This window comes from Talpa europaea (genome assembly GCF_964194135.1).
Source record: "Talpa europaea genome assembly, chromosome: X".
NCBI lineage: Eukaryota > Metazoa > Chordata > Mammalia > Eulipotyphla > Talpidae > Talpa > Talpa europaea.
The window spans coordinates 9439648-9466049 of NC_140081.1; the positions used below are offsets into that span (position 1 = coordinate 9439648).

Consider the following 26402-nt stretch of genomic DNA (forward strand, 5'->3'; position numbering starts at 1 on the left):
GTGGGACCCTCACCCGCTGGCCGGGGATCGAACCGGTGCTGCAGAGGCTGCGGACAGCTTCACAACCCAGCGTTCAACCGATGCGCCAATGGGGAGGTTTATTTTCTTTTGAGGGCACACACCTGCTCTGCCCCTAGGCCTCTGGCTCAATGACTTCCACTGCATGCAAATGCTAGAGCCCAGGGCAGTTAGCTTCTCACCAGCATTTCTTTGCATTTTTCTTTATCTCATGGATCCTTCTCCCAAGTTTCCAGACCTTCTTCTCACAGAGGTTTCTGAACCCCTATTTCTGAATAAACATTATGGGATATGTAGCATCACATATTCTTGTGTGTGTGAATGCACGCGTGCACACACACACATACACACATGTTTAGCCATAGCTGATCATTTGAAATTTGTTTATGATCAAATATCAAAACAAGTCAGTAGGCTCATACTTTTGAGCCTCCATTTTCTCAAGTGTGAAAATGGAGACACAGAATGCTCTTTGCTTCACAACTATCAGTTATGCAGTGGGTGGCACGAGATGAGGGGACCCTACCTTCGCCCACTGGGAAATAAAAGCCAGGGCATCCCCACGGCGCAGACTTTATACATAGGAGGTACTTCCGGCCTAAGAGCATCTCTTATCACTCAACTTTAAATCAAAGCTGGCATTAAATTTTGTGGGGAAAAGTCTTTCTTGCTTGTTAAAATTCCATCTTAACTTACTTTCTAGAAATTGTAAGAACATTCTTACCATTGGTTAAGTAAGTTAATCATGTACTTTCTGCTTGCTTAGACTGAATACAAAGCTGCACTCTGTCGTTCTAGTTCCTCTAGAGGTGATTCCTGAAAATTTTGACTCACGGTTTGAGCCCCACCACCACTAGATCCGCAACCATGCCTTGCACACAGCGGACCCGAAGTCCATTTTGGTTAAGTGAACATATATAAAAATGACTCCCCTCTTCCTAAACTATGTATTCCTTTATTTCTAAGAGATGCTCATTTCTGGTTAAATAGTAAGAAATCAATCTCTTCCAGAAGGCACATTCGGCAGTGAGCTTTTTGGTTGGTGAGAGGCAGATGGCGCGGCAATGCGTGGTTCTGAACAAGAACGGCAGGCAACAGCTGCGTGTCCATTTGTTCAACTGTCCATCCACCCCTCCGGCCAGCTCTCTGGCTGGTCAGGTAAAGCCTAGTGACAATTTGGGCACACACAGTATATACTACCCTTTTGCAGAGGACCACAGATGCTAAACTGAATGAAGTCAACATTCCTACTTCAGCTAATTTGGCAAAACAAATCCATAAGCCAATTTATGGGTGGGTTATCCACAGCAACTGCTTAGCAAAAACCGTGAATGGCATGAGAAAAAACAAGCCTTTCTTTGATTTTCGTAAGTGGTCTTATGCTGAGATTCGTGGCATGCCAGCTGACTTAGGACAGAAGACACACATGCTACAGAGCTTGCACAGAGGCTGGGAAGGACGAAGGAGAGGCAAAAGTGAACAAAAAGCAAGCTTGGCAAATCCCCCCTCTTTTTAGGAACCATGGCTTTCAACAAGTGTGTTAAATGAGCCACTACCATATGCTCAACCCTGCAAAGCATGTGGAGATGACAAAACACACTCTTGATCTGCTTTAAATCTGGTGAAGGAGTCCGGGGGTGTGAGCATCCCAAGTGGCTCCGCATGGGGCCCCACACTAGGCTAAACAGTGTCAGGCATTTGGAGGAGAAAGTGGTTATGGGAGATAATGGAAGGCTTCCAGAAGAGGGGCATGCAATCTAGGCTCTGAAGTTTGGGGGCATTAACAGGTAGGTGAGAGAAGAGGTGCATGAGCATTTAACAGGTGCATCCACTGTGTGGCCAGAGAAGAAAGGGGAGAGCACTGTCAAGAACCTGGGAGAAGCTAGACCAGAAGTTCGCAGAGTGTGCACGTGGGCCAGCAGCATCGGCATTGCCTGTGAGCATGTTAGAAATGCAAATTCCCAGGCCCAGACCTACAGAGTCAGCAACTGTGGGACTAGGGCGCAGCCATCTGTTTGAACAGGTTCTTCCAGTGATTCTGACTGATGCATGTCCACGTTTGAGAGCCACCGAGTTAGAGCAAGCACTGTCCTCCCTTCAAGTGGCAGAGTAAGTGGCCAAAGTGGGTACAGGCCCCCAAATGGTTCCCAGCCTTCCCCAAGTCTGCCACTGCCCAGGAATAGGACAAAGGAAACCTGAGGCTGCTTTCTGCAAACTGGTGCCTCACGGAGAGTAAGAGGCTGGGGCTGCCTCTCTCCTCCCTGGCAGCTCAGAAGCCACACAGTGTGAAAAAAGAGTGACATTTCCCACTGATGACTGTACGAGATCCCCTCAGGCACTGTCCTCAGTGGCCCGTACTTCTCATGGACAACTGGATGTTAGGAGAGCAGGAGACAGAGAAGAGCTAAGCAGAGGCAAGAGGGAAATGGCCTCCGTGAGCCCAGAAGGTCGGCAGTGCTGACAAGCCTCTCCCTTGCTAGCAGTCTAATCCACCACTCTCAAAGCCCACACCTATCCAAATGAGAAGGTTGGGAGCAAGCATCCAAGCAAAGACGCCATCAGAATTGCACTTTTCTTTAAATCAGATCATTAGCAAAAGCAGCAGGAATATTCTGGAAATGGTTATTGACTTAATCGAAATGTCCCTGCAAGACTAGCAGAATGAGGCAGACTGGTTCTGTTCCTCCTTCACCCACCACGAAGCGACAAGTTCTCCCTGTTGCCACTGTTGATATTCTTTCAAGAGGCACTGAGGGTTGCACCACCTTCTGAAATGCTAGCTCTGGGCTGACTGTGCTACTCACACAGCCGTGGTGTGTGCAGGTGCAAATTCCACGTATCAGTCAGCAGAAGAGGGCATGACATGTACAGGCCCGATCAACTCAACAGCAACAGGGTCCCATTAGTTTCCTGGGGGTGGGGGGTAAGATGGAAGCAGTTGTTTGGACTTTGGAAATGCCAAATGAATGACCCAGGTGAGCCAGTAGCTGTCCCAATGGGCTTGCACACACCTGAGTACCCACATCATGCAAACTTAGTTTGAAAGAACGAAGATCTGGTGAGTGACTGTCTGTTGACCGGGACAGGTAAAGACCTCCAGGTAACTGACTTGCTCTGGTGTATTAGAACAATATGTACTAATGGCAGAATGTTCTAGCAATGAACGTGTGAAGAGAACTCAACAGTTCTTGCTCTTTGCCGGGCATCTCAGGTCGGGAAGGCACAACGCCCAACTCAGATTTCACATGACTGACACATTTGCCCAGCCAGCCACTGAACAGACTGGAGTTTTGCCAGGCGTATGGAACACGTGCTGGAGAAAATGTCTCCCTTGCCTCACAGGGTCTCACAGTTCAGAGAATGTACACGAGAGCAGCATTTGCCTTGCCAGGTCCTAGGTTCCATAAAAGAACTATGCAGCCAAGGGCAGAGGGAGCCTGAAGGTCTAGAAGGAGGCCCCAGGGGGCAGAGAGAGGGTCAGGGGATAGAGCTGCCGGCAGGACATCCAGGGGATGAAGTAGACAGGCACCCACATTTCCAGTCTGAAGGGCAGCCGGCCTCGTTCTAAAGAAGGGCCTAGATGCTGGGTACCTGGTCCCCATGCTAGCCCTAAAACCCACACTGCACCTCCCAGCCTCGTGCCCACTTCTGCCCAAGGACAAGAGCAAGGGCGGAAGTGGTCGAGTCTCTAGGGAGCTTTGCAGGAGGGCAGCTCTGCCCCTCTCTCAGCTGGCCACACACCAGACGCCTCTCCTGTGTCCCATGGCCGCCCCATGCCCACACCCAGAGGGGAGCAGTACCTGGTATGAGTCAGGGGACCCACTGGTCGTTCGGGCCTCCTTGGGGGCAGTGCGCCCGGTCTGCTGAGAGAATTGGTCTTGGGTGGCCGTGGCTTTTTTGGTGGTATGGCAGGAACAGAAGGCTTCTGTAAGTCCAACTTTGGCTCTCTCTCTGGTCTTTCTTTAAGTCATTGTTCAGAAAAGCACAAAGAAGACAGACAGAGCTAGTGTAAGTGACAGTACCTAGGTGCAGACTGTTTGTTTCCTGCTTAAAAAAAAAAAAAAACCCACTGACATCACTCTCAAGGTGAAGCTGCAAGGCACAGACTCATTTCTCCTCAGCCAGCTTGAAAAGGCCTACAGGCTGCAGCCTGCTGTTTGCCTCTGCCTGAAGGGCCTTTCTGACCACTGCCTACCCTGGCAAACTCCGACCCATCCTAAACAGCGGTCTGGCTGAAATCGACAGTCACATTCCCTGCTTACCCGTGGATCTTCCCTCAAAGGCAGACTTACTTCCTCACCTGAGCCTTGATGCGCAGCCCTTTATAGACAAGCTCCACTGGTCTGCCAGTGCCCGAGTGCAGGGCCCACATCTGGTCATCTCCCTAGACCCTGCATGGCACCTGGCACACAGCCGGGGTGCAGAAAGTGGCTGGTGGGCCTTAAAGGAGCCACACATCCTGCTGGGTATGAGGAGGGAAGAGGCCTCATACCTCTCAGGTCGGCCTGTATAAAGGGCCAGGAGCCAAGCGAAGGGGAGCGTTTCAGGGAACTATGAGGAGTTCCGGGTCCCTTCTGCGCACGGTGAAAGATGAAAGGTAAATTGGGACCTCCCAGGTATTGGATTTCCGAGAGCTTTCAGGGTCAGAGCTATTAGAGTGAAGTTAAAGCCACACCTGGTGGCCACATTGGGCAGCGTTTAGTGACCGCTTCACTCTCTTTTTTTTTAAAGTAGATTAATATTTTTTTTATTTTATTTAAATTTTATTTTTTATATTCCCCATACAATTACAACCCCCTTATTCTGACGAGAAGCCCTCCTTCCACCGCCCCCCCCGCTTCACTCTTGCTATGCATGTGTAAACTGTGCATGTCCACTTTTTTTTTTATATATAAAGATGTAGTTTCAGAGAGTCACCCGCTGGCAGGATCCTATGTTCACTTGTAAGCTGGAGCTCTTGATACATTTTATGTGCAAACATAAACTCATGTTGTTTGGGTGCCCAGGCCACTGGCAGAGCTGTAGAAAACCCATCAGGTATAGAGATGTCACGGTGCTCATCCATATGGTATTTCGGAAGGGGACATGCTCCATCCGGGAGTGCTGGGGGCTCAGTTACTGGCACATGGGGACCAGAGGAGAAAGAGCTTGGGAGGGAGAGGAGCTCCAGCGGCCTGGAAAGGATCTGAGAGGGGGTTTGTGCCCAGCTATCGGGGAGGCCAAGTCTCGCGGTAGGGCTGGTTCCCTGGCTTCTATGTTGTTTATGACCAGGGCTTCTGCTTTCCCAATCCCTCTGTGGCAGAGAACAAGGAATTATGGGAAGGGAGGAACAAGAAGTGTGTGGCCACTTGGCCATCCAACTAGCACAGCTGTTCCCATATCAGCTGAGGCCATGTATCAGTAAGGAACAGGGAGGGTCCTCGTCACAGCCTGGCAATTAGCGAGAAGCTGGCCAAGGGGCAGTGTTTGGTTATGTAACAACACTCCCTTTACCAAAGAGCTGTTCGAATGGTATAGACTCAATGGCTAGTTTTTCACTGACGTGACACAGACCTGGACTTCACAATGAGAAGCCACAACTCAAGTCCTAATGGTTCACTGGGAAAGAAAGGCATAACTTCCTAAGAGCTCTCAATACCGGTGAAACTTTTGGCAGGCTGATATAAAATATTAAATTTCACAATCAAATTTCATGAGGCCACCCAGAAGCACCTCCCAATAATGGCATTCATTAATTCAGCATTTCTCTTGTGACTTACAAATAACTGCTTTTTAAAATGGAATTTTCTCTGCCTCTGGTTCATAATAACTACGCAGCACTTTTGCCATAAAACATGTGATCAATCAAATCTTAGACACCTAATAAAACAAGTCTTTGGGCAGTATGCAGATTTCTTTGAGGGAGACACTCAGAATGGCAGGAGTTAAAGACATTCACAAAACTGACTGGGTAAGATGTACTGGGCTACTTCCATGAAAATGCCATTGGTGCCCTCCTTCAGGAGGCTGCAGGCACCGAGCTACTGTTTTGCCATGTCCTCCCAATATTCTCTAATAAGGACATGTGTCTGTAACACAGCAGACAGGGTCAAAGGCCCAGCAGTGACTGAGGACAAGAACCTCCATTGGTCTGGATGGGAATTTCTCCAAGTCACATCCACCCATCCAGTTAGTGAGCACTTCAGGGTAGCAGGCCTGGCAGAGGGCAGGAGAGAAACTGCAGCAGATACATCCAGGCCCTCAAGTAACTCAGAGTCAGCATCCTGACTTCAGGAGCCACTGGTGCAGGGAGGGCAGTGATGGTAGAAAGATCAGGATGGAAGAGCACCAATGTGTGAGGGGGCTGGGCTGGCTGGTTTTCATTTGTTGAGAGAGTCTCACCAGAAGAAGAGCTTTACAATCCTCTCTCCTAGTTACTTAGAAATGGGATACTTAAAAGCAATCAAAACAAAACCATAATCAACATATTCCATGAAAAAAGCAAATCCTGTAGGTAATTCAGATTAGCCCTGTGACACACAGCTTTGTCTCTTGCTCTTCTAGAAGTGCCAGTGAAGAATTGATTTCATACCTTTTTCTTCTGTTCTGTTAGGAAGCGTTTCTGGTCTTTCAGGAGGTATCTTTTTAATTTCATGTTTTCTCTCAGTGGTACCTAGGGGGTGAAGGGAAACAGTGATCAGAAAAATGTTTTCTCTGTTCATCTATTAGAAAAACCAGCATTTAAAATGTTTATCAGGTACAACAAAGTCAATAAATTTCCACCCTAAGTGGGCTGCTGGTATTTCTAATCGGAAGCTGCTTACAAACAGAGCAGACACCATTTCCTGCCCGTGTCATCAAGTTATACATCCTTAATTTACAAGAACACCACTAATATTTTCTGATATTTAATTCTAACATCCTTAATTATACATCCTTAATTTACAAGAACACCACTAATATTTTCTGATATTTAATTCTAACTTCCTTAGGCATCAAAAAGAGTCATAGGAAAGCACTGGGTAAGGTGTGGGGGGGGAATGTTTATAAATAAATAGTCAATCATCAAAATATGCAAATAAGGGATCAAATAAGGTGACCTACGAGTAAAAGGGAATTTCACAGGGACCAGGATTCCATTTTGTAGGAGCTCCATTTTGTAGTGGCTTCAAAATGTTTGCTTACTTCCACCCCCACTTCATCAAGAGGTGAGATCTGGAATGCAGGTAGGCTTTTAACTGCTTTACCCAGTGGCTGATGTGATACGATATAATTTCCAAGACTAGGTCATCAACAGCCACATAGTTGATGCTGAATACTGAAATTCCACGTGAGAAGTCCTGAGGCCCCTGTGCCGGACAGAACACACAGACCTGCAGCCCCAGCTGAGCCGGCCTTCCAGTGAGCCCTGACGAGAGCCGCCAGGCCTGAGAGTGAAGCAATCATTGTCAAGTGGGTCCCCCAGCCTCAGCAGGCCCAGCATCTCCAGCTGAGGTCCCAGACATCATGGAGCAGAAAGGCAAGACACACTGACCCACAGAATCCATGGGCATAAGCAGACTGTTGTTTTATGCCACCACATTTGGTGTGTCGTGTTATATACCAATAGAAATTCGGACATATTTTGAAGTGGAGGGATGCGCAATGAAGATATGGTGGGTCAACGAAGTCCTTTCGATGTGGGTCTGTATTTCCAAATGCACCAACTGGGTTTATCTTCACCCACATGGAGTGTAGCTGCTCCCTCATCTGGGGTTTTCCTTGGTGCCAGTGGCCTCAGGCACTTAGAAAATAGCTCAAGCATAAGCCAATCATAAGTACTCCTCTAATTTATGGATTTGAGTGCTAGACAAACTCAAATGAATATGACCAGCCTGTGGATGGGTGGTTGGTACTAAATTCACAATTACACAGCATCAGAAGCCAAAGGACTTTAAAAAAAAATCCACTGAACACACTTTACCTAAATCCCCTTACTGCTTCATTACAAATTAAATACTGTATCTGATATCTGTCCATTTTATATCTGATTATTTTTGGTCAAATAATCAAACAAGGGAATCTGATGATGGGGAAAACATGAGTATCTACCTCCTTATCACAAAGCCGTTCCCAAGATCATCCACCAGGATAATAAAGCAAGAGTGGCAATCTAGAAGAGTAAATGCCATCTTGCTTTATCCCAGAGATCCAGGATGACCTTTGGTAAAATTGTGGTAAAAGGTTAAGAATCTGCCTATCATGCTACAATCCAGTCTCCTAATGATCAAGAGGTTCAGAATCAATCCCAGAGACAGAAGGAGCTAACATGACAGTCTGGGGGTATCCTGAAGAACACAGACCGAGGGAACCTGAGCTTAAACCATCAGACTCTTCTCCTAGGTCTCTTAGGAGGTCACCCAGGCCTCTAGGAAAAAGGGTCTTTAGAGAAAGCAAGTAAACAGCCTGCTTTCACTGCAGCACAATAAGGTAGTTATCTGGCCAGAACCACTAGGTGGCAAAATTAAACTGCTGAATGCAAAGGAGAATGGGGTTGGAACAGGAAATGTAATTAACATCCCATTTCAAGGCTGACTCTCTGTAATTCTCAACTATTTTGAAGGGAATGGGAAAGGAATTTGGGGTCAAGCTGATTTTCTCCCCAACTTGGTGGTCCAAAAGGACTTAAAATCACTCCTTAATAAGTCTATGAACAAACCAACCTGGAAATTTATTCATACTTTACATGCTACAGAAGTCACAATTATGAAAGTGAAGAACTAAAAATACCCCTATACTTCTTGTTTTAGTCGTCAATTTTTCAAATGCCATTTTACTACTTATTTATAATTAGTTTTTAACAATTATAAAGACAAGTTCTATTGGGAAATGTGAATTATCCTCCTTATGTATGAGACGTCAGTGTGCAGTGAGTTATCAAATGTCTAAGTCTTACTCTATTTTCAACCTTAATACCTGAACTACACAGAAAAGGTGAATTGGACTCTTTACAAAATTAAAAAGAATCATGAGGAAAATATTTATTGCTAGAAAAATATTTTTTTGTTGGAGGTGGGGAGTGAAGTAAGTACAAATTTTGGTTAACCCCACAGGACAGACACTGATATTCCGCGCTGCTATCCACGTATGGCGACGCCATGACCTGTGGGAAATCATCTTTCCCCAGGCTGAGCCTTCATCAGGGAGAGCAGGACAGTTATGTTCTTCTGTCCTCAAAAATGAAAAAAGCTTATTTAAAAGAAACAGGTTTATTTCAAAGCTCTTTCCGGTCATTCTCTTTGGGAGGCTAGATTTTTTTCCCTCCGATTCAGGAATATATTTTAATGATCTGTTTATATTTTAGGAAAAACATCAGTATATTTAAAACCTACCTGCTCCCAATTTGGCAACAGGTGGCATTTGAATCTAAGATTCTCAAGCTCTACCAAGGACAATGTAAATATATGCAAAGAGAAAGACGCGTTATGTGAACGGAACTGAAAGGTACATTACCTGCCCCTTGCTTGATGACAGGAGCGGATGGAGGAGGTGGCTTCTTGGGTCTCTGGAAAAATTAAATTAAAATGACACCACATGAGATTGTTGGCAAGCCTGGCCTCTCACATCAGGGCCACAGACACCGTTTTCTAGATCAAGTTTGGCCAATCCAGAGAAGCTTCCCCCAAATCGAGCACTCCTCTCTCTAGGGATATCAGATTTTGGCAGCTTTAAACAAATACTAAAATAAACTCATTCTGCAAAACACAGCTCTGATGGACAAATGAAACACCATTTCCCCCTTTCTAAATTTGTAACAGTCTTCTCAAAAAGTACCGCTCAGCAAAAAAAAAAAAAAAAAATTCCGGCCTGAAACCAGCAAGCACAATGGTACTCCTACGCTGAAACCACATTTGCAATTAAGATTTAATCTACTGAATAACCAGGCGATTCAGAAAGAGTCACTGGGATAGCTCTCAAGCAGATGTCTGGATAAGGGGCCTTCAACAAAATTCAGGCTGAGGGAGCCCTGCGGCTGGGCCGGGATCTAGCCCTCCTTACCTCCTCCATCCCCAGGCTGACAGGCCATGTGCAAGGCCCCCTCCCGGAGACCAAATGTTCCCCAGAAAGTGGGATGGAGTTTCTTTGCCTGTCGGCTGCTATTTGTTTTACACTCATGCCCTGTCACTATGGAGGTGACAGAGGCAGCAATGCAGTTGATGACATTCACTCCCGAACTGGATCAGGTGTCTCCTTGCTCACCCATGAGAAACTGGAGGTGGTTGGGTGGGACTTGGCAGATGAGTCAGAGGCTGGAGAACCCAGCCAGGGCACAAATCTTAGATGCCATTCTTGGACAGGGGAGGGGGCATCAAAGGCAGGAGAGAACAGTCTCCATTTCAAAGTCATTTAGGAAAAATGGAAATGGGGAGGTTTGAGCACAGGATCCATGTCGCGCTGACACTTCCGACCCTCCAGGCAACAGATACTGGTGTTTTTAAAAAAGCTCCACAACCTGTCTCTCCTGTACTTTGAAAATGTATGACTGAGCCAGTACCACAGGGACTAGCAAAAGGGCCTCCACTCCCAGCAGGTGCCAGGACACAGCAAGAAATGGGTTTTAAGTAAAGCCTAGAGAATTAGAGGCACGAGGAACTTTCTCAGGGATCTCACAGCCTGTAGGTTCTTGGTCACTGACATTTCAGCTCCACTCCTTAGTTCTTTCTTCACTTGGCTAAGTTCCCATGAGTAAGCAGTGCAAGAGGGAGAGCTGCAGTATCTGACTTCACTACGCATCCTGGCTTTTCTGATGATTAGCCTTGGACTCTGGGTAAGTGACTCACCCAGCTGAAACTCTGATCTGTCGGTGGTGATAATACAGTATTACGTCCTCTCTTAGGGGGAGGTGGTTTCACAAGCAGAGGGAGTCAGCAAGCACTGCCTTGTTGAACCCTCATGACTACTCTGTAAGGAAGGACATTATTACGTCCATTTTGCAGATGAAATAATTGAATTTTTGTGCAATGAGGTCATTTCCCCAGATCATCAAGGCTTTTACATAGGCTGTCTGATCCACAGGGGTACTTCCGGTTTTCCCATTTCATGACAATTTTAGGTACCTTTTTCTCCCTTACATCATTGTTAATTTTTGGACAGTATCTGATTTCTCCTCTCAGGTGCAGTCCCCATAGTTCGCCCACCACCACATCACCCATGATCCCTCACCACAGTCCCTTGTGCAATTCCCTCCCATGTTTTGACCCCTCCCTGCTCCTACATGCCCAGGATTCTCTTAACCACTGTGAAGGGTCCATCGTGCCAGAGAGAATCCACCAGACAAACCACCATGCAGCAACAAACCACACACAGAGTTTACAAATGCACAGGGAACTGCAGTGCATGGTAAAGCTGAAATATGGAATAGTATCAAATGCAGCTACAGTATGAGATCAACTCGGTTGCAATATACACAGGAAGAGACTAAGACTAAAAAGAAAGAAATTCAGTGATAATGTCTGACTAGGATTATGGGTTTGTGCGCGTGTCCCTGTGTGTGACCTTCTCAGTCTTTTTCTGCGTTGACTGCCTGCATACAAGCCTCCGGGGCTACTGCCTGGCACACACAAGCCATCCACCAGATGCGTCTGTTTCTGGCTCACAGACCTTACACTACTCTCTCCTCCTCCTGCCGGCCCCTCCTAGCTCTCCACTCCGACGCCTTCCTTTTTCTTCCTCTTTTCTCTGCCTCTGTATAAAGTAGGCTGGGGACAGATGTGTGTTTATCTAATGAAGTTATTGTTGAAACTCTGCCAATTAACCTTCCTTTACCTCGGGATCAGAGTAATTTCTCATTCACGAAGCAGCCAACACCCTGTGGCCTAATTCTTCTCAGCCAAGCCCCAACAATGCCTACCCCCTGGACATCTTCCTCACTCCCTTCTGGTTTGAACCTTTTTTTTTTTTTAAAGATTTATTTTTTATTTATATAATAGCTGGGGTACAGGTCAGAGGCGCTGGAGCGTGAAAGGATTCACCAGAGACAGAGTGGGGAACAGAACAGGCAGACTGACTGAAATACACTGCTGAGAAAAGCAGCGGGCGTGACAGGAGAGGTCTGCCGCGCCATGTGGGAATCTCCCTGGCTGGCCAGGAATCGAACCCGCACTGCAGAGGCTGCGGACAGCTTCACAGCATTGTGCTCAACCCACTGCACCACAGGGGAGGCCCTCTGGTTTGAACATTTTTATAACCAATTTCACATGAGCCTCCTCTTGCTGAGGCCCTTCCCCCAGCAACCTTGCCTTAAACCACAGGGCCCCAAATAAAAAAAAAAAAAGACAATTACAAGTCATCATATTTTCCAAGATAACTGTGCAAAGAAAAAAAATCCCATCACGTTGTGTCAGATTCAGTGTGGAGCAGACACGTAAAATGTGACAGAGCAGAGCAGAGCAGAGGGGACGCTGGCAGGGGTGGGGATGCATGGAAGGGAGCCCCCATGCTATTGCAGCTCATGAAAAGTGTGGCCATGGCAAGCATGTACTTGAACGTGGCAGAGGAGGGAGGCAGAGTTGCGCAGTTCTGCTTGGTGCCCTGGCAGCTGCGGAGGCAGGGGGGCCAGTCTGGAAAGGAACCGTTTCTGAGGCGTCTTGTGGTCACCGCGCTTGATCGGTGCTGGCAAGGGGCCTGCTCTGCTTATTAACACATTGTCCTCTTTTCCCTTGACTGCTTCACTCTGATTCCAGCGAACAGAGCCTTCCTGTCTACTCAGATGAAAAACGACACCACATTTCCGGGTAAGATGGCTCTTCAAGTAATTCGAAACCAAAATCGGGGCCAGGTACCATGTAGTTCTAGACCGCCCCTTGACGACGAATCAAGTCTTGCTCATGAGCCTACAAGTTCTGTTCTTTGACTGCAACAGGAAGACAGGGCAGTGAGAACCCAGAAGCCACCCTAGCTCTTTGCTGGAGAATGTGACAGCAAAAATTCATCACAAGAGTTTATGATTCACAAATGACTAGATGGGAACACATCCTTCTGCTGATTGTCCCCAAAATGTCCAATTGTGACTGGATGGAGGAACTGGGACCATGCAGACTCCGGATTAAAGTCAACCTTTTCTCTACGTAGTTTACCAGCATGACCTAGCCTCTGCAGGTGTGCAGAGAGAAACACCTTCAGCTAAATTTTAGGGATCTTATGTCAGTTTTCAGAGGAAACTGTTCTGTTCAGTCTCTTTATCCCTCCCTCCATGGTGAAAGCAAAGCACTCCAGCTCCAAGCTAAGAGGCAGAAGCTTGCTCAATTTGCAGGTAAAAGCAGAGGGTGTCAGAGCTCCGTGTAACCACAGGAGTCCCCTCTGCAGCTGAGAAAACTGTATCTAGGGTGGCCAAGTCACCGGCTAGGTGGTAGCTAAAGAGGCCAGAACTCACACTGCCAAGGTCTAAACTGTGGTAAGTTATCTAAAAAGAACCAATATGAAAATGCTCATCACCAAATCAATGAGCCAATATTTTCTGATTTCTGAGAAAGCAGAGGCCTGCACATCTTCTGGACACTTGGGCCTATGTGCATGTGCAGCTACCTGGGTGGAGAGTGTCGTCTTGGCCAGAGAAGCAAACACCACCTTTCGAAGGAGGTTATTAGGTAGATTTGATTTCTGGCCATTACTACCAGGAAGGACAAAGGTCTAATATTCAGGAATGAAGACAGCAGGAAAGCAGGAATTCTAAGGAGGCACTTGACATCTTCAGCCAGTTTGCCTTCAGAGCTTTGGCCCCACACATGTGGTGTGTTTAAGATAAACAGAGGCATGCACCCCTGATGGCCAGGGACCTTTTAGAGGAATGTGGTAAGGCTCTGGCAGCAATTTCAGCTTGATTTTGAGCAACACCAGGCCTTCGGAAGCCCTCCTCCATGCATCTGGCTACATGCTCTGGAGGGGTCTGTGTGTGAGGATGGAGAGGATAGTTCCTGATCAGGTACTCCTCTAAGGTACCACTTAGGAGGGCTCTAAGATATACATGGGGGCCACCATTCTGCCACCCAGAAAATTAATGTACAAACTAATAATGTCATAGGTGAGTTTTTTCCCCATTTTGTGGCTTATTAGAAGCACATATTTATTTCCTTTTGGAAGACTGAAGATGTGGAAATGATTTATTGGGCATCTTTGAAATGAGCAAGGATAATGGTTCTCTAGCTGAAGGAGAGGATAAGGAAAATTTGGGCTGAGAACATTTTTATAAACCAGGCTGTCAGAGTGCAACCAGCAAAATTCACCTATGGTGGATTAGCATTTGTGCATCAACGAAGCAACCATCTCTTCTTGCTTTCATTCCTTGCTCTTCTAGCAAGCGCCAAATGAGGTTTCCTGCAGATTCCAGCTTCTAAGGAATCAGGTCATGGGGAGCAAATTCCCAGGGCAGCAGACCCATGCATTCCAGACTGGCTGACATTTTAGTCCTTACTGTAATTAGTTAGCTGGCAGCCTGCTCCCTGGGTAAATCTCTGAGTTGGCAAAGGTGAACCTGCCTCAGCATCACACTTCTTCAGAAATCTCTGAGGGCGGGTTGCTGAGTTCTGAGGCTGAGAGGCAGCCCCTCCACTGAGGAACATTCACCAAAGAAACACCTCTAAGAACCTGGCAACATCCCCCATTGCTGACAAGGCACAGACTGGGCTGAGGCCTCCGAGCCAGCACAGCTAGGACAGTAGCACCTTCTGGGGATCCGAACAGTTTCTCTTAAAAGAACCAGAGCCTGCGACTTCCATAAAACACTGTTATTCAGAAACATCACCTTTTACAATACCTATTCCAATGCTGTAAATGACAGTGAGAACTTGCCTCTGCTGTTAGAGTCCTCGTTCCTTGTTTTCCTGCACTAATAATGACAGAGCGCGTGCACTGCCTCATTAGAGCTCTCAGCAGATTTAATCTTTCCTTTCTGATATTCAATTTTAGTGTCAAGGCTCAAAATAAACAGAAAGCCATTGAATCTAGATTCTCTCACAAATAGCTTACATAATTGCTCTAAAATACACACCAAGAGATTAACGGATAACCTCTTAAGGAAAAGCCCATAAGTGTTTCTCACCCTGGTGAGAAAGAATCTGCTGTGCACTCTTGAAAAGAAAGACCACCAGAAATTCCCAGAGGCTTCAGGGTAACTACCCGAATCCACAGCCCTGCAGAAAGCGCGCCAGTCTCATCAGAAGGCTCCAGCGACGCCTACAGACTCAAGAGGTCTGCAGCAGCATAGACATCGCCTGCTTCTGTCTACCCAGAGCGCCACAGATCGCCCTCTTTTCTGGGTGAATGACTGCAACCCCAGCCACTGGCAAGGCAAGATGACATCTGCTCAAACTGGTGGCAGAATAATGTTTCAGACTCTGCCACTCACATAGTGCCTTTCTGTTAATGATTCTAATCATCATTACACAGTCAGCTCGGCAAATGCCAGCCCCCTCCCCAGCCACGGCAGTGGCTCACCAGTTCGGGCGCTGCAGTGAAGGTTGGTATAACAACCCGTGCAAAGCTGATCAGCTGGTTTTATAGGCCAGATGGGAATGAAAAAGGATGTAACACTTTGAATTTTCTAAAAGCTAAATGTCACATTATACAATCACTTCTTAACTGTAGGTATCACTTTGTCTGACAGGTAGGACTATTGTTTCTCTAAAATTGAGTTTTCTGCTTCTTGGGGACAAGGTTAAAAGACCTATCAAAAGATGGCTGCTGCTTGTCTGGGGTTAAAGAGATGCCATGGGGCACTCAACGAGCCAGCCAAGATGAGTCTGCTTATCACTGACCACTGTCTCAGTAGATGTCTTCCCTTAATACCTTACGTAACAGAGCAGAGCTTCTAGGAAAGTATGCCATGGAGTCTTCCATCTCCCGTGTGAATTTATTGCCCCACTAAAATTTAACTGGAAACTTGAAGGCAGGGTGCTCCCATCTAGGCCACCACAGGCTGTGCCCGTTTGTTAAAAGAATGATCCAGATTTTACCCTAGCCTTCAAAATCATACTACCTCAGTCAGAACCAAGAAGGTGGCAAATGTCTAGGAGGAAGGTGTGCTTGCTAAGACTCCTTGGCCAAAGGGAGAGGAGTCATCATGAAGTCTTGGCATCTAAATCACAGGATGTGAACCTTTTACCAGGATCACAAAGGTCTGCAAGAAGGGCAAAGTGGGCAATCTGGATGCCTCCTCTCCTGCACTCCCTGGGAGAGCAACACTCAGTGTCCTTGCAGAAAGGACTGGCCCTGAACACCAGCGGCACTGTCCAACTCCAAGCCCACAAGGGCAGCAACCACATGCACACTTCACAGCCCATCAAGCAGCATGGTGGCCTGCCCAAGGAGAGACCCTAGAAACAGAGCGAACGATGACGGAACATGAAATGAAATTGCCAGGCAGCAGATCACGAAAAAATATGAGTAATAACATGAAGAGTGTATCATGCTGTGCTCACTTGTCTTTACAAATATGTTTTATAAAGCACTAGATTTCTTTTTAATGGCTATTCATCAGAGTTCTCAGATGCACTTGGGTTCCCAGGGAAACTCACCAAGACACCAAGATTGCTGGTGACTTGGCCAGCTGAAGCAAAAAGGACCTAGACTCAGACATCGACAAGATGGCACAGTCCCACCCAGCGACCTCCACATTTGTGGAAATAGTGTTACAAAGACCAGAGCAATTAACACGCAAGGGGCATTTACGAAGTGCTGGGCACTGCACTTATGGAATTCATAGGCATCATTGTGGTTAAATTTTTCAACAGCTTGACAAGGTTGGAACAATTGTTCTCGCAATCTTATTGCTGAGAATACTGAGGCTTAGCGACAGTGAGCTGGCTTAGCACAGAGCCAGGGTTCAAGCCCAGGTCTCTCAGATGTCACAGCCTAGAGTCTCAAGCACAGCATTTTACAGACATTTCCCCAACCTCATCCCCATGTGCTACTGCTATGGAACATTTGTTATCTAGCCATTCCTAGGAGTCAGCATCTGTTTTTCGCAGGGATGGATTCTGTCAGTGGATAACCCAACCACTGCAATCGGCATCAGGAAAGATGACATAAGAGATGTTGCTTGGTGGAGGACTTTTTTAGTGAATGGTGCACTCCTCCCTGTTCTGTGAATTTTTTTCCCCTTAAATATGGTTGGCAACTGGCAGGTGGGGCTATGATCATCTAGAGATCTGCTTCTATCAATATATTGACACTTCCCAAGCTATAATGTGCAAATAGATCACCCGATTGTGAAACAGATCATTCTTGTAAAAATGTTAACAATAATGTATGGTTAATATTTGTTAAAATTCCAGTTCTGATGCAGGTCTAAGGTGGGGTCTAAGCACTGCTAATAAGCTCCAGGTGTTGCTGCTGCTGCTGCTTCACAGACTACACTGTAAGTATCAAGGATTTCAGAAACACTGGGATACAGATTCTCTGGACCCTGAACTCAGTTCCCAGAGAGAACAGCAGGTGTGCAACAGAATATCCTTCTACTAAACAATGTAAGAAAGAAACCATTAAGACACCTAACAGGTGTGGCTTTAGGCTTAAAACCAATTTAACTATTTATAGGACATAATGTTGGAGGGCACTGACATCAAGCTTCTTGACCAATTACACCCGTTCATCTCAGCAGATGGCACAGGAGGGTGCACGGATCATCACGGATATTTAGAGTGCTTGGCAAACAACCCACTAGTATTGTAGCCATCCCTCCTGAGCCTCCGTTCCAAGGGAATGGTGATGAGTCAAGGTCAGATTCATGGTCAGTGACAGTGCCCCATGGGCATGAAGAGGACTTAGGCTGGGAAAGGTGAGCAAGGTGCCCTGTGGGTGGCTAAGCACAAACTGCTGCCCCCTCAGGACATAAAGGGCTGCTCACTTTCAACACCACTTGTTACATCAGCAGCAGAGAAACAACACACCTGGAGGGGGCAAAGAAAGACTGGTTCAAGTGCACAACAGCATCATCGAATAGATTCCCACAAAGAAAGAGAAAGACCAGATCAGAGGTGTGGGTATGTATATGTACGTACGTGTATGTACACTCTCTCTCTCTCTCTCTGTAGGAAGATTAGCAGGCCCCACTGTGTCCTCAGCCTTACAAAATGCTTTTCAGCCATTTCCAGCATACTGGCCACGTCACCCCTAAGGGCGTGCTCCATGGGACACAAGCAGTCCACTTCCCAAAGAGAGCACCCAAGGGATCCTGCCATTTATTTGGGTGCTCTGCATACCTTATCTTGTTTATTCAGGCCACAGCCCTAGAACGAGGATTGCCATTGCCAGGGGACAGCTGAGAAAGCGGTGACTTGGGAAGTTACTGGGCTTGCTCCATGCCCCATGCTGAGTTTAGGGCAGCCCAGGGCTTGGAACCCAGGTCCTGCAAACTAAAATGCCAGCGCTCTTGGATGGTGCACCGAACTTCCCCCACCTTGCACCCCAAGCCCCATCATGGAAGCCAGGATTCTGACAGCATGTGGAGCGCTGAGACCGAAGCCACAAACACTTACATTGCCCTCCTTTTCAAAGTCTGGTGGAAGCAACTTCACGAAATTGTCAGGGAACACGCCTCGTCTGCCGTTGAGCTCTCCTTCCCACCAGCCGATGTCGATGCAGTCCTAGCAAATGAGAGAGCAGAGAGTGAGAAATGGGACCAGCACCACCCCAAGCGGCCTGACATCCCTTCTGGAAAGGACAGAGGCCCCCTCCTTGAGGCCCTATCGCTGCGGCAATGGTGACTAAGACTAAATTAGCACAAAACCCAGAGTCAGCTGGAGAACAAAAGCTTAAGTGTGCTAGAATTGCTGGCTGGGACCCAAGACCAGGCTTGCTTTTAGATGCCCTGAATCAGTGAGATCTCTCTCTCTCTCTCTCTCTCTCTCTCTCTCTAAACACGGGAAGATAAGTATTTTTGTTAGGTTTTAATTTTATCAAAATAAAATTGTTTCATTAACTGCAAATGTGGCTTAGAAAATCTCACCTGCACAAATGTCCTCTTTGTTTAGCCTGTCACAAAGCTTGTTGAAATGAAAAAGGGCTTTGCGACAGTCAGCCAAGCATAAGAAAAATCACACTTTCCGCAGCCCATTAATGCACTGCTCTCCACCTTCTCCTTTCAATGTTGATGGGGCACAGTTGTCTTCCTGAAAGCCCCTCCCCCACAGGACAGAATTCCAATTTTGCTTACTAAATGAATGAATAAATCTAGTCATTCTTCTAGATCAAAGCTGCTTTCCTCTGAATAGCCCCTATTCTGCAAATGCACTCATCAAACATTTATGGAGCGCCTACGCTGTGCCAATGGCTTGTTCGAGTTTTAGGAGTATCTCTTATGCTTGTGCTCTAGGTCTGGTTCCACTTCTACCAACCCAATCCAAGGCTCCCTGGCCCACTTGCTACACACGCCTTTGCATGGGCATTTCTCCCTGCACCGGCTTGTACAGTATATGCCCCACTGTCAAGTATATGCCCTTGTGTGGAAGCCTGACTCTCAGACTGTGATCAACAATTCTAGCCCCAAATGAGTGAAACCCCCAAATGCTAATCACACTGAGGACTTTTAAGGTTACACGTGAAGCAAGAAATGCTCAAGAAAGTGAAGAGACCCCCAGGCCCAGGGCCCATGGACAGATGCTAGGGGGGAAGGGAGAGGGAAGACTTAAACAGCACAGGTGCAGCTGGTCGAGGGCCTTATGCGGCTCACTTGTGCTCATGAGATCCGGTATTCTAGCAGGGAGAGGAGTACATTTGCCTTTTCCCCCATTACACCCCCAAACCCACTGCACAGCGCCCAGTATAGTTAATATTTATGGAAGTGATGCTGACTCTTTCTAACCCCGAGTCCTGTGGTCTCCTGCAATCTAACACCTGGGCCACTGCGGGACAAGAGCACCTCTACCTGCTTAGGTTTCTGGAGATTCCACCTCAAGTGAGAAGTAAATGACAGCCACCTTGCCCTAGCCCAGGGGCATCTGTTACAAGGACAAATTGAGCCCCTAGAAGAAAACACAGGTTTTGGCCATGGGTGCTTAGTCCTCAACTCACTTCTCAGCCCACCCAGCATCAGAAGGACACCTGAAGCATCAGGTTTTGATTTATCCTGAACAACAACAAAAGACTTCCAATGTGAGAGAGTGCTTCTCTTTCAGGGAAAACAACAATGAGGAAGCCACGCATTCTGGTCCTGCTCACGTCACACCCCCAAAACAATCTAGCATCAGCCTCCTAAGAAGGGGTTCACAACAGGGGTGATGGTGGCAGGACTTCATGTCCTCTGAGGTCTTTCTGACCCCCAAAAGTAAGGTCATCAATGATACCAGAAACATTTATGAAGGAGGTAGGGCATGGAATTTCTCTACTCCTAATTCTTAGACTTTAAGTCTTGCAATCCAGAAGGCTCTGCTCCAAGGAAATGTTTAATGCATTTTACTCCCCTCTTTTTCTGGATAAGTCCTTCTCATCTTCAAATCCCAGCTGGAAATTTACCTTTAAGAGGGTAACTAAGATGAATGAGTTCTCCTTTCTCTAACACAACTGTGTTAATTTGTGCTTCCCAATATTCTTCCACAAGCATCAATTAAATGCAAATCACATTTGAGCTCCTTCCGTAGGCATCGAACATTAAACATGCCAAGGACATGATCCCTAGCCTCCCGGAGCCTAAGGATTTACATGAAAAACAGACACATATGACACGACAGCCTTTTTTGACAACAGGTATCAACTAAGAGCTCTGGTACCAAAGAAAATCACTCACCATTTTTCAAAAAATCTTCAATGTTTTCCTGTGTGAAGGGAGTGCTTACGCGAGGACTGCATGTCCCTCCACATTCATTTCAAACCTGACAAAGAATTATGTCCACAAAAGCTGTGTGGAGATTTCTGGACCTACTAAACATAGAGCTTCCATATGACCCAGCAATTCCACTCCTAGGTATTTACCCAAAGGACACAGAAACATCAATTCCAAAGAACACCTGCACCCCTATGTTTATAGCAGCACTGTTTACAATAGCTAAGCTTTGGAAACAACCCAAATGCCCAAAAATAGATGACTGGATCAAGAAGATGTGGTACATATATACCATGGAATATTACTCAGCATTCAAAAAAGATAAACACATGCAATTTGCTGCAACATGGATGGCGCTGGAAGGGATCATGCTCAGCGAAATAAGCCAAAAAGAAAAAGAAAAATACCGGATGGTCTCACTCATAGCAGGAATCTAGAAAACTTAAATAAGGGACCCGGAAAATGAATAACTATAAGAAAGTGAAAATCAAAATCAACAAAAAACTATGAACCAGAGACACTTTTAGGGGGGCGGGGGCGGGAGGGGAGGGATTGGGGTCAGAATGGGGGGCTGCAATTGTATGGGGAATATAACAATAAAATTTATAAAAAAAAAAAAAAAAAAAGAAAAAAGATACCTAACATGCCATAAATCACAATGCTGGCCATGAGAAGACACCACTTCTATGGCCCTGCCTCTCCTCAATTTATCGTTTTATGATTTACTTAAAAAGAGTCCCCTAACTTCTTACACCATCTCATTAAAGTGCTTAAACTCACAAGGGCTCCTAAGAATATTGTTCTTTTCCTTATTTTAATACTGAAACAGCACAAATGATAGTATTCTCAAATCAGGCTCACCATAATCAGAGATCTTACCCATAATAGGCTTTATGGGACAGGCAGGGAGAGAGATTCAGCCCTCTAACAGTTCCCCAGGTGATTTCTTACCTCTTTTTGAGAACATTTAACATATGCAGTAATCACTTGCACAAAAGAAAGCCTTTTCTGTAACTATATTCTTGTAGTTACATAACATGTCAATTTTTTTTTTTAACTTTTTTTTTTTTATAGAGGCATTTTTTTTATTTATTTATTATATTTGTTTGTTTGTTTTGTTTATACATGCGCTGGGTACAGTCAGACGCGCAGGAGGGTGAGAGAATTCACCAGAGCCAGAGTGGGGAGCAGAGCAGGCAGAGGGACTGAAGTACACTGCTGAGGGGAGCAGCGGGTGGCAGGAGAGGTCTGCGCACCATGTGGGATCCTCCTCCGGTGGCCGGGGAGCAGCCGGGGATCGAACCGGCGCCGCAGAGGCCGCAGGCAGCTTCGCAACCCAGCACTCAACCGCTGCGCCACCGGGGAGGCCCCATAACATGTCAATTTTCGCAGGGATCCACTCCCTACAAATTCATAGGTTTTCCTGATCTGTTTACCATGATCAGTTCTAATTCTAAGACCAGATACCTCCTGCTGTTCTAAAAACATTTTACAACTAAGGGATCTCCCACTAGTGAATGCCATTTGGATGTTGCCCGAGAGTTGTTTACTATGTTTATAAGTAAACATGTTGCCCCCATAGTTGTTTACTATGTTTATAAGGCGATCTGACCAAGTCATCTTTCTTTCCAGCAACTCTCTCAATAAAAGGGAGAGAATATATTAAAAAAAAAAAAAAAAAAGAATTATGTCCACAAAGGACACTCCAATACTGTCTAGTGCTACATCTTTCCTTACAAGGTTTTCTCCCAGACTTTCTAAGCGGTGCAAATCCATAAGGCATAAACTTTAGCCTTACACAAGCAGGAACCCAAGAACCACCGTAATAAAACCTTTCGCTGTGTATATGAGAACAGTTAAACTATTTTTAATAAGCAAACCCATCCAAATAACTTGAGGAGTCATACACACCTTGGGGGGATACTCTGTGCCCCCTCACAGCTCAGTGGCTTGGATGGCTCATTTCTACTCTGCTTCTTTTTTTTTCCCTTGTATAAATTTATTTATTTATATTTTAATTTTTTAATTTTTATATTCCCCATACAATTGCACCCCCCTTATTTTGACCCTAATCCCTCCTTCCCCTCCCCCCCCAGTGTCTCTGGTTCATAGTTGTTTGTTGATTTTGATTTTTTCTTTCTTATAGTTAGTCTTTTTCCTGGTCCCTTATTTAGGTTTTCTAGATTCCTGCTATGAGTGAGACCATCCGGTATTTGTCTTTTTCTTTCTGGCTTATTTCGCTGAGCATGATCCCTTCCAGCTCCTGCTTCTTAAGGAAAACACTACCAGTGCTAACCACGAGTAGTTCCAGGTAAGCGAGGGCAAGCACAAGGCCGAACACTAGCATCGCCGCTCTGGTTAGCGTAAGAACACACACAAGGCATGTGCAGGAGATAAGCACATGCATAAAAGAAAACGCCCAGGGAAGAGGAAGCGCGAGCTGCTGCAGGACAGAAAATGGCCGCAAGGTCAAGCTGCCCGGAGTGAGCTGATTCAGAGAACAGGGGCACTTTCCTCTTTCTGGCAATAGAAGCTAATTTAAGGAAAACAGGAACAATTTTGACAGCAAAATGCTAAGTGAAAAGAAGTCCTCTCCAGCCAACCAGACAAAAGAACCAGGCTTTTGATGACAGAGATGAATAGAGAATTCTTTGTATGAAGGCCATGCTTCCAGAAGAGCAGCAAATTCAATATATTTATTGAGGACCCAAAACACTCAGGAGATGAGGGGAATTCAAGGGGAAAAAATATCATTGTGTCCTCACAGGGCTCCCTAATTCGGAGCCCAGTGGGAGAGTAACAGACAGAACACAAAACACCAGCAGGAGTAGGACCAAGAGAAGCCACCGGCCCGAAAGGAAAGAAACAGGGCAAGATCCGGGACCATGAAGGAAGGGCAGGGAGAGTGGGCAGCTGTGGTCATGGAAGACAACTTTCAAGAAAGAACGCAGTGCTTGGCCCCCACCAAAACGATGTTAGGTGTGAGCCAAGGTCGCACCCAGGGGTGACAGAGGAAGAATGGAGGAGCCGGTGGTCAATGATGTGTAAGGCCAGAATGTCATCCAAGAAAAAGCTGACGTCCTCAGGGAGGATGCCAGGAGGCGGGTGAAGGCAGGTCTATGAGGCAGTAGCTGATCACTGAGAATGGCAGTGCCATCCAACCACCAGATTTTAGGGTGACCATCTAACATATTCCCAAACCTGGGACCCTGAGCATAACCCAAGATAATGGTCACCCCAGAAGATTTTAAGATTCCAGTAAGAGTGCGGTAAAGGCAGTATAGGTAGGAGAGGGAATGGCCTCTGAATGAGGTGGGATTTTGCAGGGAAAAATAAGAGATCATTACAGAGATAAAAGTTTCTAGACAAACAATGATCAGAAATATGCTCTGCTGACATGAAAGCAGAGGGAAGTAGACCTGGACCCTTATCAAGAGTTAAGAGCACGGGAAGAATTATATTTCTTTTTTTTTTTTTTTAAGATTTATTTATGCATACAAGAACTGAGGTACAGGCCAGAGGTGTGGGGGTGGTGGTGAGAGGATTCACCAGAGACAGAGTGGGGAGCAGAACAGGCAGATCTACTGCAGTCCACTGCTGAGAGGAGCAGCAGGCAAGACAGGAGAGGTCTGCTGTGCCATGTGGGTCACCTCCCTGGCCGGGGATCGATCTCGTGCTGCAGTGGCTTCGGAAAGCTTCATAGTGCTGTGTCTTAACCCCTTGCGCCACCAGGGCGGTCCCAAGAATTATATTTCTGACAGAATGTTCACTTTTCTATGACCAAGTCTTCAACAAACGGCTTCCCCATGCCTCGGGACCAGGCAGATATTGGAATAAAATATATTTTTTCTTATAAAAATGGTTTTTCTTTTAAGGAGTGAATAAACAGCCATGGGTGTGCTGTGTTCCAGCCTCTTGGTTTATGGATGATCTCAAGTTATCCCAGGCGACTCAGAGAGCGGGAGAGCAAAGCTGGGCCACTGACTATATTTAAGTGACCCACCAGGGATAACAACTCTGATACACAGGGAAACCTTCCGGAGGTGTAAGAAGTGACATAACTGCTGCCTTGAAGGTCATTACTATGGCTGTGTAGACGGACGTTAGAGACCTTAAAGGATACTGTGATGGGGAAAGCATCTTAATGAAGCTCACATGCATTTGTCATGGGACTCAGCACCATCCTCGGATAAATCCCCCCGGCAGCAGCCCATACTTGGGAGAGAGCCGACGGTAGGGATGCCAAGGCCTTGGGGTGTGTCTGAAGAGGGAGACCTTGCCCTGACCTCAATGCCATGCCTCAGTCTGTTCAACTCTACCAGGCGAGCCCTGGGCAACATGGTTGAAGTGCTTTGTCACTCCACAGTGCTATGGCACCAGGGACCAGCTGAGAGCCACTCCCTGGCATGCAACCTGTCAAAAAGGATTCACCAGTGAGCTCTGGTGCATCTGCCCCTAGTCCAGGCACGTCACCTCGTTAGGGAAAACAAACTTGCCATCTGCTTGTAAAATGGTTAAAAGAATGAGTCAACAATCTCACCTTGTGCTCCATTTTGTGAAGTATGTAAGGCAACATATTAGAGCAGTGTTTTTCAGACCTGGCTGCACATTTCAATCACCTGGGGAGTTTTTAAAAATCCCAGTGCCTGGGGTAAAACCCACAGCAATTAAATTGTAATCTCTGGTGGGTGTGACTAGGAAATCTGTTTTTTCAAGGCTCCTAGATCCTTCCAATGCGCAGGGATCTTGTGAAAATGCCACTCCAATGGGTCTGGGGCAGGTCTGAAGTAGCATTTCTATTTTTGGAGCTACATTTTTGCTCTTCCATATGTGTCTATGTCCACTCACCTTCCACAAAACCACCGGTGCCAGTACTCCCTGTCACCCTCCTCTGTCCTCTCCTCCCTCCCCCTCCCTCTCTTCCCTCTGGTAACCATTCAATTCTTTCACTAGGTCCAAGATTTATTCCTGCTGTATTTCACCTGTGTATCGTTTTTTTTGTTTTTTATATTTGACAGATGAGTAAAACCAACCAGTATCTTTCACTTTGACTTATTTCACTTAACATAATCCCCTCAAGGTTCATCCTTTTTTTTTTACTAAAAATCCATTTTGTACTAAAAGCCACAGATTTCATCTTTTATAACAGCTGTGTAGTATTCCAATGAGTATATATTCCATAATTTTTTTTATCCATTTGCCTATTGAAGAGCACTTAGGTCAGTTTGATGACTTGGCAGCTGTGCACAGTGCCTTTCTAACAGGTTCCCAGGTGATGCCAAGCTCCTGGTCCATGGGACATACTTTGAATAGTACCAAATACCTAGCACAGTGCACGGAAAATATCAATTCTGAATAAATGTCATCTGAAGGATCTGATAAATGGCCCAATCTTCCCCCAGGCTATTAGGTTATTTCTTTCAATTTTAAAACATCAGAAGTGAGGTCAAGTTGAACAAAGAAGACACAGGTGTAGATGAGCTACACAAAGAAAGCTCCATCTATATGATCAGGCTTACATGTCAGTCTGTACCAAATGTATAATTTATTCATAATTGTGGTAACAACTTAAGTACTCCCAAAAATCTAGGCTGCATTTTCTCATATAAGT

The 26402-nt window shown here is 46.1% G+C and overlaps 1 protein-coding gene across 7 annotated transcripts in view; it reads right to left on the reverse strand.

Annotated features, from left to right (window-relative positions):
* SH3KBP1 (SH3 domain containing kinase binding protein 1) overlaps positions 1-26402 on the reverse strand; it is a gene marked incomplete at its 3' end in the record, with an annotated part of 264383 nt that overhangs the window by 39826 nt on the left and 198155 nt on the right. For all 7 annotated transcript variants that reach the window (XM_084258276.1, XM_084258273.1, XM_084258275.1 and 4 more), the window contains 4 exons: positions 18510-18617; positions 9490-9541; positions 6590-6670; positions 3819-3978 (listed from right to left, as the gene is read on the reverse strand). In XM_084258276.1, the coding sequence (XP_084114402.1) occupies positions 3819-3978; positions 6590-6670; positions 9490-9541; positions 18510-18617 (401 nt within the window). The remainder of the gene's footprint in view (positions 1-3818; positions 3979-6589; positions 6671-9489; positions 9542-18509; positions 18618-26402) is intronic.